Below are 11574 nucleotides of genomic sequence, written 5' to 3' on the forward strand. Positions count from 1 at the left end.
AGGGCGCCGGGGCTGTGCTCTCCAAGGTCTTCCTGGGGGCGGGCATGGGGCGGCCGGCCTGGGGGCTGGCCAGATCCTGTGGTTTGTCCAGAATGCAGGGCTTGGTGGGGATCTGGGGCCGGGCCTCAGCCCCTGCAGCTGCCCTAGGGCTGGGGCCGCCTCCCTCCACATCCTTGGCTTCTTCTGCAGCTTCCTTTCCTTCTTCTGGCTGTCGCTTTGGCTGTGGTGGGGACCGGGGCTTGGCCCCCCGCCCACCTGGGCCCAGCCTGGGACAGTGCTCCGCACACACGAAGGTGCCCTCCTCAGGCCCAGCCCGGTAGGCCCCGGGGATGAGGGTGCTGGAGCACTGCCGACACCTGCAGGGAGAAGGGGATGGGTGTTGAACTGGACCAGGGAGCCCGGCCCAGCGTGCGGCCGCCCCTCCTCCAGCACCAAGGCCCTTCCCTCCCCCTCCCCCCAAATGCCTGCCGGATCCTGTCTCAATGCCCTGGACTTCCCAGAGGAAAAGGAAAATGGTAACTGTCAGGATCGCAGCAGAACAATAAAACCACGTGAAATCAGCAACAGAAATTGTGAAACACATTCAGTTCGTGCTGCAAGAGGAAGCAACGTTTCCCCCAGAGGGACCGTCCAGTGAGCGCGGCCGCCATTCCGGCTCAGGACGGACTGGGCGGTTCTCAGCCAGCAGGCTGTTCGTTTTGTTGTTTTATGGATAGAAGAAAACGGCACCGAATACATGTCAGAGCGGGTCGCACTTGACTCTTATTCCAGTTGTGCCTCTACTTATACAAGCTTTACTTCAGGTATGTGTTCACACCTGGTCACAATGTCAAGTGGATTTCTTACTGGGCGGGGGTGGGGGGGGAACGCTGTAAAAAGTTTATAAAAACCGCCCTGACATGGGTGTGATGGCTCCCCAAGTGTTCCCCCCATGACCCTCAGTCCTGGAGTCAGGTCCCAGGTTCCAGGTGCAGCCGCCACACACACCATACACACACACACACACACACACCACACACACACACACACCACACACACCACATTATGGCTGAGCACAGCTCCCCCTGGGGGAGTGCACTGACCACCGGGGGCAGCTCCTGCATTGAGCGTCTGCCCCCTGGTGGTCAGTGTGTGTCATAGTGACCAGTCATTGCCAGTCGTTCTGCTGTTAGGGTCAATTTGCATATTACCCTTTTACTATATAGGATTAGGCCATCTGGAAAACCAGATGGGCTGAGCCCCATAATGGCACCAACCCTGGGAAGGTTTATTTGTGGATGTGGTTAACATCTGCAACAGCTGGCTTTAAGACGCATCACCCTCAATAATATGGGCGCCTTATCCAATCAGCCGATGAAGGCCTCACCGGAGAAACCTGAGGCTCCCAGGAGAGGAGAGTGTTCAGCTTCAGGGCTGAGCACAGTCCAGCTGCTCACAGGCCTCCCTCCGCGTTTCACACTCACCAGCCCCACACCCGTGTGAGCCAATTCCTTAAAACAAGTCCACACACACACACCATACCACAAACACACACCACAAACACCCACACAGACACCACACACACACACTACACACACCCACAGACACACAGACACCACACACACACATATCACACACCACACACACACCACACACCCACATATCACACTACACACATATCACACCCACACCACACAGACACACACACACCACACACACATACACCACACACAGACACACACACACACACACACCACACACACACCGCATACCCATCTTACACACACACAGAGCATTCGGCAACTGTCAATCACCAGCTCCCTTGACTCTTCAATTTCCTTTTCTGATTTCTCTCTTGTATCATATATTTTCTAAATTATTTGTATTTTCCTTGCCTCTTATTCCATTCTCTTTAAACCTGGCTTCCACTGGGAGCCGTACACAGAAAGCAAGTTGTTATTGTGATATTTTAAAACCCTTTCTCCCCACTGGCCTTAAAGCAGATTGTGCTCCTAAAACAGAGGTCGGCAAACTCATCAGTCAACAGAGCCAAATATCAACAGTACAACGACTGAAATTTCTTTTGAGAGCCACATTTTTTTTAACTTAAACTATATAGGTAGGTACATTGTTATTAACTTAATTAGGGTGCTCCTAAACTGGCCTTTGCTAAAAACGTCCTCCATCTGATTGAGGTACGTTCGCTGAGGTCGACCCCTTCCAACTCTCCCATCCACACTCGTCTTGTAAACTTGTTTCGTCTATCTCCTTTCCGAAAACCGACTTCTGCGCATGGGCCACGAAGTTTCAATCGCACTGTACGTGCGCACCCGCACGTGGTATTTTGTGGAAGAGCCACACTCAAGGGGCCAAAGAGCCGCATGTGGCTCGCGAGCCGCGGTTTGCCGACCACTGTCGTAAAACACCATGGGCGGTTCACCTCCAAGAGCGCCGCCCGGGGCAGAACCCTGGGCTCCAGCCCGCTCCGGCCTCTAATGACCCGATGAGCAGGTCTCCCCTCGGAGGCCTTAGTTGCTCCCCAGGAAATGGAGACAAGCAGGATGCTCCATAAGGAGAGCCCACCAAGGTGCCCCCCACGGTGGTGCTGAACCACGGAAGTTCCCTCCCTGCTACTGGGGTGCTGGGGTCGAGGCCCGGCCAGGCCCCGCCACTCACCGGAAGCAGTGCCGGTGGTACAGCTTGCCCTCGGCCAGGTACCGCTGCACCAGGTGCACGTGCTGCCCGCAGGCTGCGCACACGCTGCTGGGGGTCCGGTGGGTGCTCTGCTCCGACAGGTGACCTGAGGCGAGCTCCTCGGCCTGCGGGGAACAGGGCGGGCAGATTGGGGGTGGGGGCACGGTCACCAGCCATCCTAGTCCCTCTAATGGCCGCTGCCCCCCACGTGTACTGGGGACACCTGCCGAGTGCTAACGTGCTTCGTCAGAGCCCTGGAAGGGGACAGGGTGCAAGGAAACTACAGCCCAGAGAGCGGCTCCTACCCTGCAGGCTGGCCCCGGGGTGACTGCCCTCGCCCGTCTTCCCTGCCTCCCTCCTAGAGCCCCAGCAGACTTAACTCCCAGTTTCTCTCCTTCTAAGCTCTGTGACCTTGAGCAAGCCTATCTGAGCCTCAGTTTTCTCATCTGTATATCAGGACACATAATAGCCACCTCCAGGGTTGTTAGAGGGTTAAACAGAACCATCAGGGAGCTGAAAAGCTGTCCCGCCAGGCGAGTGTATTAAATCCCGTCAGGCCCAACGTGGCAGTCAGTGCTGTGGGCTGCCCTGTGCCCCCTCCCAGGCCTTGCCTGTGAGACTCCACTCCCAAAGCCAGTGGGAAAGGTCCAAGTGTCCTCTGAACACTGCAATGCTCGCTGTCCCTGCCCACCGACCTTCTCCCCCGCCCCACCCGCCCACCCAGGCCTCTGCCTACCTGAGCCCTCTCTTCTGGTTCCACTGGAGTGGATGGCGGGGAGGAGGGTGACGGGCCCTTTCCGGGTGGTGAGACACCGGCTGCAAAGGGACGGAAAACAGACCTGAGGCAGGTGGAGACGCTGGGCTTCCAGGCGGCCGCAACCTGGCCAAAGGTTTGAGCTCCGCAGACATCACCTTCGGTCCCAGTGCAGTGGGACCAGAGCAGGCTCCCCCTTCACACCGACCAGCGGACACCTCCACGTCCAAGCTAAGCCCCAAATGCAAGCTGCTCGCCCAGGGGCCGTGAGCAGAGGCAACCGCACAATCACAGAACTAACAGTGCCCAGCCCATGGCAGGACGGGGAGCTTCCTCCCCCTCCCCGGGGCACTGGGGCTGGAGGGAAGGAAAAGAAGGAAACCGCATGGTGCTGGCAAAGATCGGGTGCTGGCAAAGATCGGGAACAGGGCTGGCTCCCTGGGGCCAGCAAGGAGCTGCCCTACCGACGCCCCCCGCGGGCAGCCGCGGCCCAGAACCTGCCTGCTGTCCCTCACACCAGAGAAACCCACCCACCCCACCCAGCCTCCTCCAACATCCTCCTCCTTCATTCCTTCAGCAAATATTCACTAAGCACCCACTTTGTACCCAGGGATTGACATAAACACCCCCAATTCAGAGAACTGTATTAAAAAGTCCATTTTACTGTATGACAATTTAAAAAATAAGACCCAAGCTCCTTACTGTGGTCTAAAATGACCAAACTTCAGGTCACCGTCCATTAATGGACCCTGAAATCAATTCTGTGGACTGCAACTAGCACATTTCAAAGATGAAACAGCCTGGCTGGTGTGGCTCAATGAGCGTCGACCTATGGACCAGAAGGTCAGGGTTCGATTCCCTGGATTTCGGGCTTGATCTCCAGTGTGAGGCATGTGGGAGGCAGCCGATCGATGATTCTCTCTCATCATTGATGTTTCTATATCTCTCTCCCTCTCTTCTCTGAAATCAATAAAAGTATATATAAAAAAAACCCTAGCCAGTTTGGCTCAGTGGATCGAGCATTGGCCTGTGGACCGAAGGGTCCGGGGTTCGATTCCAGTCAAGGGCACGTACCTCGGTTGCAGGCTCCTCCCCGGCCCTGGTCAGGGTGCATGCAGGAGGCAACCAATGGGTGTGTGTTTCTCTCACATCGATGTTTCTCTCTGTCTTTCCCTCTCTCTTCCACTCTCCCTAAAAATCAATGGAAAAATATCCTCTGGTGAAGATTAACAACAACAACAACAACAACAACAAAAAAGATGAAACAGAATAGAAAGTATCTGTGTGCATCACATGTGCAAGGGGAAGAATCATTTCCTGAAACTTGTTTCAGTTACATATGTGTGCATGAACTCAGACTGTGATGGGAACTGTATTTCTTACCATGAATCGTGGCAAAACATTTTGGAAGCCTGCTGCCCTCCTGCCTGGAACATTCCTCCCCAGAGCTTCACATGGCCTCCTCCTCCTCCTTGTTCAAGGCTTAGCTCAAATGTCACCTCCTCCGAGAGGGCCTCCCTGACCACTTCCTATTCCCATCGCTTTCATCCCATTACCTTACTTTGTTTCCTTACTGGACTCCCCTGACATTATGTCACTTATTACCTCTCTCTCTCTCCCCTCTCACCCGCCCCTCATCCATTAGACTGCAAGCTCTGAGTCTGGTTCATTCTCAGCTCTCTCCCTAGCACAGTGCCTGGCACACAGTAGGCGCTCCATAGATATCTGTTACACGAATAAGTGCTGGAGCTATCCGGCTGTGAATAGAGACGGTCTGCAGGGGAGAGAGAGGAGTCATCGTGATATTGTGGCCACAGTCTTGTGTTGAACAGGGGCAGGGGCGACACGAGCACCTGGAGTAGGTAAAGCCGGGCAGGCTGCTTAGAGGCAGAATGTGAAGATTAGAGGATCAGTCGGAAAGCACGTGCTGGGGGTGGAAGAAATGGGACAGACAATGGGGTTTGGGGCCAGAGGGTCACCACGAAGAAAGACTGTGGTGTGGCTCAGGGCTGGTGATGACCCGTGAGCCAGAAGGTCACGGGTTCCATTCCCGGTCAGGGCACATGCCCCAGTTTCAGGCTCGGTGTGCAGGAGGCAGCCGATCGATGATGTTTCTCTCTCTATCCCTCTCCCCTTCTCTCTCTCTCATGAGTCAATAAAAACATTAAAAAACAAAAAGAATGTGAGGTGTTCAAGAAGCACAAGAGACTGGGGCAGCGAGTGGCTCAGGCTAACTGTGGGGAGGACCTCAGGGCCACTGAGAAGCTGGACTTTCTCCTGATGACCTGCCTTTGCCACCCTGTGGGCTGGAACCCCTCCTCCGACTTCCCAGACGCTGGGCGTCCTGGACTCATACGCTGGCTCCAGACCAGGCTGTGGCTCCTGGAGGTCAGGGGGCAGCTGATGTGCCCAGGGTCACTGGCACCCACAGAGCCTGGCACAAGCTGAGCACTCAGCACCGCACCTCAGTGTCTCAGCCAGGGCCGGGTTCAAGGTTGCCCAGCCCGGTGAGAGTCCAGTCCAGTCAAAAGCACCGTTGAAATCCCCCCCACACACACACATTCGACCAGAAAGTACAGCACGGGCCCATCTAGGGGAGTCTGACAGCCAGCTTTGCCTCCAGGGTTGGCACACATCGCTGGGTTTCCTCTGGTTGAGCAGCAGGTGGGATAAAAATGGTTTGCATTTAGGGGCCAAGTTATATGAAAAGTACAAGCTGTGCTTTTAGCAACAAGCATCCCCGCAGGCCCAGGCACAGCTCAGGGAGCTGGGCCACCGGGGCGCCCTCACCCCAGGATGCCCGGTGAGGACCCAGGACCACCAACAGTAGGATCGACGGCCCCCCACCCACCCCACAGCTCCCCAGAAGAAGAGCTCAGTAGAGCGAGCCTGGGGGTTTTGACAGGAAACCTTCCAGAACACAGGACCAAATTGTGATTCTAGGTAAGTAAGCTAAATTCTAACCAACGGAACAAAGACGTCATAATGACACTAACCTTGATTTACGTTTCCTCGTTTACTCCTCACATCAACCCTGCGAGGTGGGTGCTATTCTTACCCCCATCGCCAGGGGAAACTGAGGCAGAGGGGTGACCGTGGTGGCCCACTGTCACCCAGAGTAAATGGCAGATAAAACGTTTTGAGTCCACGCTCTTAATTTCCACCCTATTTGCCTCTCACCAACGACTCAGTGGTGAAGAAATCTTTTTAATTTGATTTCTACTAAAATACATACCATGCTATTTGTTCAAGTATAATATTAATCCCTAGCAATATCTCGGGAAGGGGAGTAACAGATTATTTTAATTTTGATGTCCTTTTCTGTGTCCTGACTTGTCTACAGTAAACATGCTTTACTTTTAAAAAGGAAAAAAAGACCTGACTTTACAGACACTTCTTTAACGATGGGCTGGGGTTGTCCACATATACAGCGGACAAGAGGCAGGGCTGAAAGCGGGCAGGGGAGGGCCAAGGCGCCCCCTCCCTACCCCCGCCCCCCCGACTCAGGACCCAGAAGTGACCCAGAGCAGGAGTCCGGACACCTGTATTCTCCACCCAGCCTCTCTGCTTTCCTGCTGTGTGACCTTGGGCTCCTGGCTTCCCCTCTCTGGGCCAGTTGCCCCAGGAGATTCCTGCATGGGGATTTTCCAGGCAGGAGGCTCTGTCGCCGCCGCGGTGACCTGACTCAGAGCAGAGAAGTACCCCTGTACCCCGGGGAACCCCCAACTCCCCAGCCTCCCAGTTCTCAGGCCCTGAAGGTCACTTCTGGGGAAGATGCTGCACAACAGCCCACAGGGTCACTTCCCTGCTGGAGGAAAAACCCCAGGGAAGTGTCTGCTAACAGGAAGTGCGGTGGGTGCAGAGAGGTGAACTCAGACAGCGGGAAGCCCCCCCACCCGCTTTGTCTCCTCTCATATGATTTTGCTCAGTTATGGGTCGCTGTGTTTGTTATCTGTCCCCGCCACCAGACTGGGCGCTCCGGGGGGCAGCGACCTGGTCACAGCTATACCCCAGCACATGCTGTTTCACCCAGCAAAGGGCATTTCAATGAGTGAACGGACGATCCAGTGAATGGATGATGGGCTGCCTCCCCAGCTGCCTGTTTGCAGCGCAGAAAACTACCACCCGTCCCCAGCCCCAGCCCCAGCCCCAGCAGCAGCCCCAGCCGCAGGCCCTGCCAGTCTCCCTGAAGGGCTGCCCCCTCTCACCTTGGCCATGGCTGGCGAAGTGGTTGTAATACTGGGACACGTAGGTCATGATGCTGAGGCAGTCGGGGACCCTCATGGAGACCATGTCATTGGGGTCCAGTAGAGCAGGGATGCCCAGCTCCTTCTCGGCCACTTCAAAGGCCTGGGTGGGAACAGGTGCAGGGGTGGGGGGAGGAGGCAGGGTTAGGGGGCGCCCGTCAGTGGGATGAGGGGTACCAGGGCAGGGGTGGGCATGGGCTCCCCTCAGCTCTGAACCCACATGATGGCCTGGTGCTCCAGGGACAAGCGGGCCAGAGGGAAGCAGGGGTGGGGAATGGAGCAGCCAGGGCCCCAGTGCAAGGCAGCCCCTCCCACAGCTCCTGCCCTGCAAGACCCTTACCCACCCCCACCCCAGCCCCAGCCCAGCCCAGCCCCACAGCCTCCTGTGCTTTCATCTGTCTGAGGACTCACCAAACGGTTATTCTCGAAGACATTATCCTTGGAAAGTGAATCAAAATCTCTGCAAGAGGCAAAGGGGAGGAGGAGCACTGACGAGGTGACTGGACAAAGGAAGGGGCAGGCGGGGTGACCTCATCCCAAGGGGAGGGGTCTGTGGACTGGCCAGGAGGAACCTGAGGCAACAGCACATGCCTGGTGGACTGGGCCTTCCGGTGGGGGCACAGGCTGAGCTCCTGGCACCCACGCGGAGGATGCAGATCACTCGAAGGGGTAGGGCTCAAGTGCAAGCTTCCAGGTTGATGATCCCTGACCTCACTGCGAATCAGGATGCCCTCCCCGGAAGCCACATCCTGGCCAGCCCAGGACAAATACTTGTAAAAACAGGGACATCCGTGGGTCGAGGACCTCGCGCCAGTGCTGTGCGGAGCTCCTGTCTTGAATTTACATTGTTTTCAACTCTGCCTGGCTGGCGTTTACCCCGTTTCAGATGAGAACACTGAGGCCCGCAGAGGGGAAGCCAGCCAGCCCCGGGAACCCACATTCCTGGTCCTCGTACTGCACGTCTCAAACCTGGAGAAGCCACACCAACATGCTGAATCCCAACCCAGCCCGAGGATGGCTGCTTCTTAACAGGGCCAGGACCAGAACAAGTCTGAACCGGACTGGAAACAGAACAGCCTCCAGAGCGGCTGGCAGGCACTGGCCGGCTGGCTGCCCTGCTGGGCCACTCCGGGGCCCCGTCTCCCGGGGGAGCGGCGAAGGCTTTCCCAGTGTCTAAGCTGAGACAGGTGAGAGGCAGCAGGGCCGGCCTGGGGGACCCTGGAGGGGACAGCTGGCCAGCCTGCCGGCTTTATTTATCCCCCTCGCCCCCTCCCGGCTCCAGGCTGCTAGAGTGGCTGAAACCGGTGGAGGCAGCCCAGCCTTCTTGCTGGCAGCCTCCTGGGTGCACCGCCCAAGTCGTTGCCCTTCTATGGCTGAAAACTGCAGCCTGACTGCCCGATGCAGTGGTCAGAGGCTGGAGCAGGCAGCACGTCCTCCCAGGCCCCGGCCGGGGCTCTGCTCCTCCAGGCTGGTGGGGAGGACTGGCGGAGTCTGCGCTGGGTGAAGGGCAGGCCTCACAGACAAGGGAGAGGGCAAGCACGCCCCTCCCCTAGCCCTCCGACCCCTAGCCTCTCCAGGCAGAGTCCAGGTACAGTAAGCTGGGAACCCCGGAAGGGAGGTGCCCCAAGGTTGGATGGACTGGACAGAGGGGAGGTGGCTGTGTATGAGCTTCAGCCCCCTTTTGCCACCCCCTGGCCAGGCTACTTCCTTCTCCCCTCAGCTGGGTCCCTAACTCCCCTAGCTTTGCCACTGCCTAAGAGCATGACCCTTAGCAAGCAATGTGACCTCCTAACCCTCAGCCTCCTGGTCTGTGATGCTGTGAAGGGGGTGAGGGGGCACCAGCAGAAGCCCCCAAGACAAAGGCTTGTTCCCAGACCAAATGAGACAAAGCACCTTGTCTCGGCCACTTCTTCCAGTCTCCCCAGCAGTGTTCTTAGGAAGGGGGGCTTTTATTCCCCCTGTGTCGCCAACACTCTACCTGGTACATAGGTCCGGGTACTCAGTAGGCACTCAATAAATGTTTGTTGAATGAAGACATCCTGGAAGCAGCGTAAAAACTGTAAAGGCCCGCAAGACACTACAGTTCTTCCTCCAGCCTCTCCCCCTACCCCCATCTCTGTCTCTAATCACCATCTGGGCTTGGGTAACAGATTTTCTGCGACTTTCAAAGGCCCGGGAAGTTGTATTTGGCTCTGGGAGAGATGAAGGGCACACAAATGAAACCACATGGTGTCTGCCCTCCAGGGAGCTTAAAGGTGCCTGGATTGGAGGAAGAGAGAATGAACATGGCAGCAGAGCCCGCCCCCCTCAGAGGCAGGACCCGCAGCGCCAGGAGCTACTTCAAGATGCTGCCTGCCAGGCCCTACTCTCATGGAGATCCTCCCTTCCGCACCGTGGAGGTCCTCTCTGTGCCTTAGGTGGGACTGGGCCTCAGTTTTTGTCCTGTGCAATGGGCTGGCAGCCCCAACACTGGCCTGCCTTGCAAGTGAACGCCTGGGTGAGATCCTAGATCTCTTCTCGGGAGGGAAGCCGCCCTCCATTCCACACCAACTCCGGCCACATCCCTCCCCTGCTGAAAACCATCACGGCTCCCGGCCCTGAGCACCCTCCTGAGGCAGCCAGAGGCCCTAAGCCCTGCGGCCCAGCCACTCCCCGGGCCCGCCCACCATGCGCCATGGTCCCCTCTGCTCAGGGGTCCCCTCTGCCCAGATCGCCCTGACCTGGCTCCTGCTGTCTCCTTGGAAACTATGTGACATCTGGGAGGCCTTCCCATCCCTGAGAGAGCACTTCCCACGGGGAATGATCACCCCTGCATCCGCATCTGTTACTCCCGGAGGCGTGGGAGACTGTGCGGGGTTTGTCTCTTTGTTAGTTGGTTGCTGTCTCCATTACCAGGCACAGTGCCCAGCAGAGTAGTAACTGTCACTTCTTGTTGAATAAATGAAGGAATAAGACACTTTCATCATCATCCCTGAACCGCCTAATAACACTACTTATAATAACTGTTAATTGAATGCTCATTTCCTCATTTAATCCTCACAACAACCCTGTGAGGTCAGTCTTATTATCAACCCCACTTTACAGGTGAGGGAGCTGATGCCTGGGGGGGGCGGGGGAGTGATTTACCCAAGGGACACCTGGGACATGGCACTGAGCACAGACCGAGCAGCCTGCACCGTGTGATACCCAAGTCCCTTCACACCTGGCCCTGGCCCCTGCCTCCTGCCTCCCCAGCTGCCCCCCAGCCAAAATAGAAGACCCCTCCCAGCCCTCCACTCCCTTCTGGGTGCCCTTCTCCGTCCTTCAAGCCCCCTCTCCTGAGCACCCAACCTCTATTCGTGCAGTTGTCACGCGCCCCCCAGCAGCAGGGCCCACCTACGTCTGTCTCCACCTCACCTTGTTCACTTCTGCATCCACACCCCCAAAGCCGTCTCCTCCAGGCCCGACCCTCCACCCACAGACACCGCACCGCGTGGCACAGAGTAAGCTAAGTGCATGCGCCAGCCCAGCGGATCCTTGAGGCGCCCTTCCTCCCCGCCCCTCCTCCCTCAGAGACCTCTCAGGTGCTGTCCTTGGGGAGACAGGTCTGGGGGTGGAGCAGACACAGAGACTCTGGACCCTGCCAGGCTCGGGCACCCTTGGTGGGGGGCGCTGTCAGCACCAGAAATGGCAGGCTTCAGATCAACTTTACTCAGTGTTTTATGAATGAATGAATGAATGAATGAATGGAAGAGGTTCAAGGACCCAAGGAAGAGGGAGCTGAGACAGAAGCCCCAAGTCCACTGCTGGGGGAGGGGGGGTCTGAATAAATGTTCCCATGAGAACCTCGCGGGGCAGCTGGGGACAAGGAGGAAGGAGACATTTCATACCCTGGTGGCTGCCAGTCAGACTCTGCGTCTC

The 11574-nt window shown here is 57.0% G+C and overlaps 1 protein-coding gene across 1 annotated transcript in view; it reads right to left on the reverse strand.

Annotated features, from left to right (window-relative positions):
* Positions 1 to 8522, reverse strand: part of MICALL1 (MICAL-like 1) — a gene marked incomplete at its 5' end in the record, with an annotated part of 21441 nt that extends 12919 nt beyond the window's left edge. Inside the window, 6 exons of the mRNA XM_014530795.1 lie at positions 1 to 356; positions 2656 to 2798; positions 3410 to 3489; positions 7636 to 7777; positions 8086 to 8134; positions 8266 to 8522. Coding sequence (XP_014386281.1) covers positions 1 to 356; positions 2656 to 2798; positions 3410 to 3489; positions 7636 to 7777; positions 8086 to 8134; positions 8266 to 8522 — 1027 coding nt within the window. The remainder of the gene's footprint in view (positions 357 to 2655; positions 2799 to 3409; positions 3490 to 7635; positions 7778 to 8085; positions 8135 to 8265) is intronic.
* Positions 8523 to 11574: the final 3052 nt, after the last annotated feature.

Source organism: Myotis brandtii, unplaced genomic scaffold (assembly GCF_000412655.1).
Source record: "Myotis brandtii unplaced genomic scaffold, ASM41265v1 scaffold78, whole genome shotgun sequence".
Taxonomy (NCBI): Eukaryota; Metazoa; Chordata; class Mammalia; order Chiroptera; family Vespertilionidae; genus Myotis; species Myotis brandtii.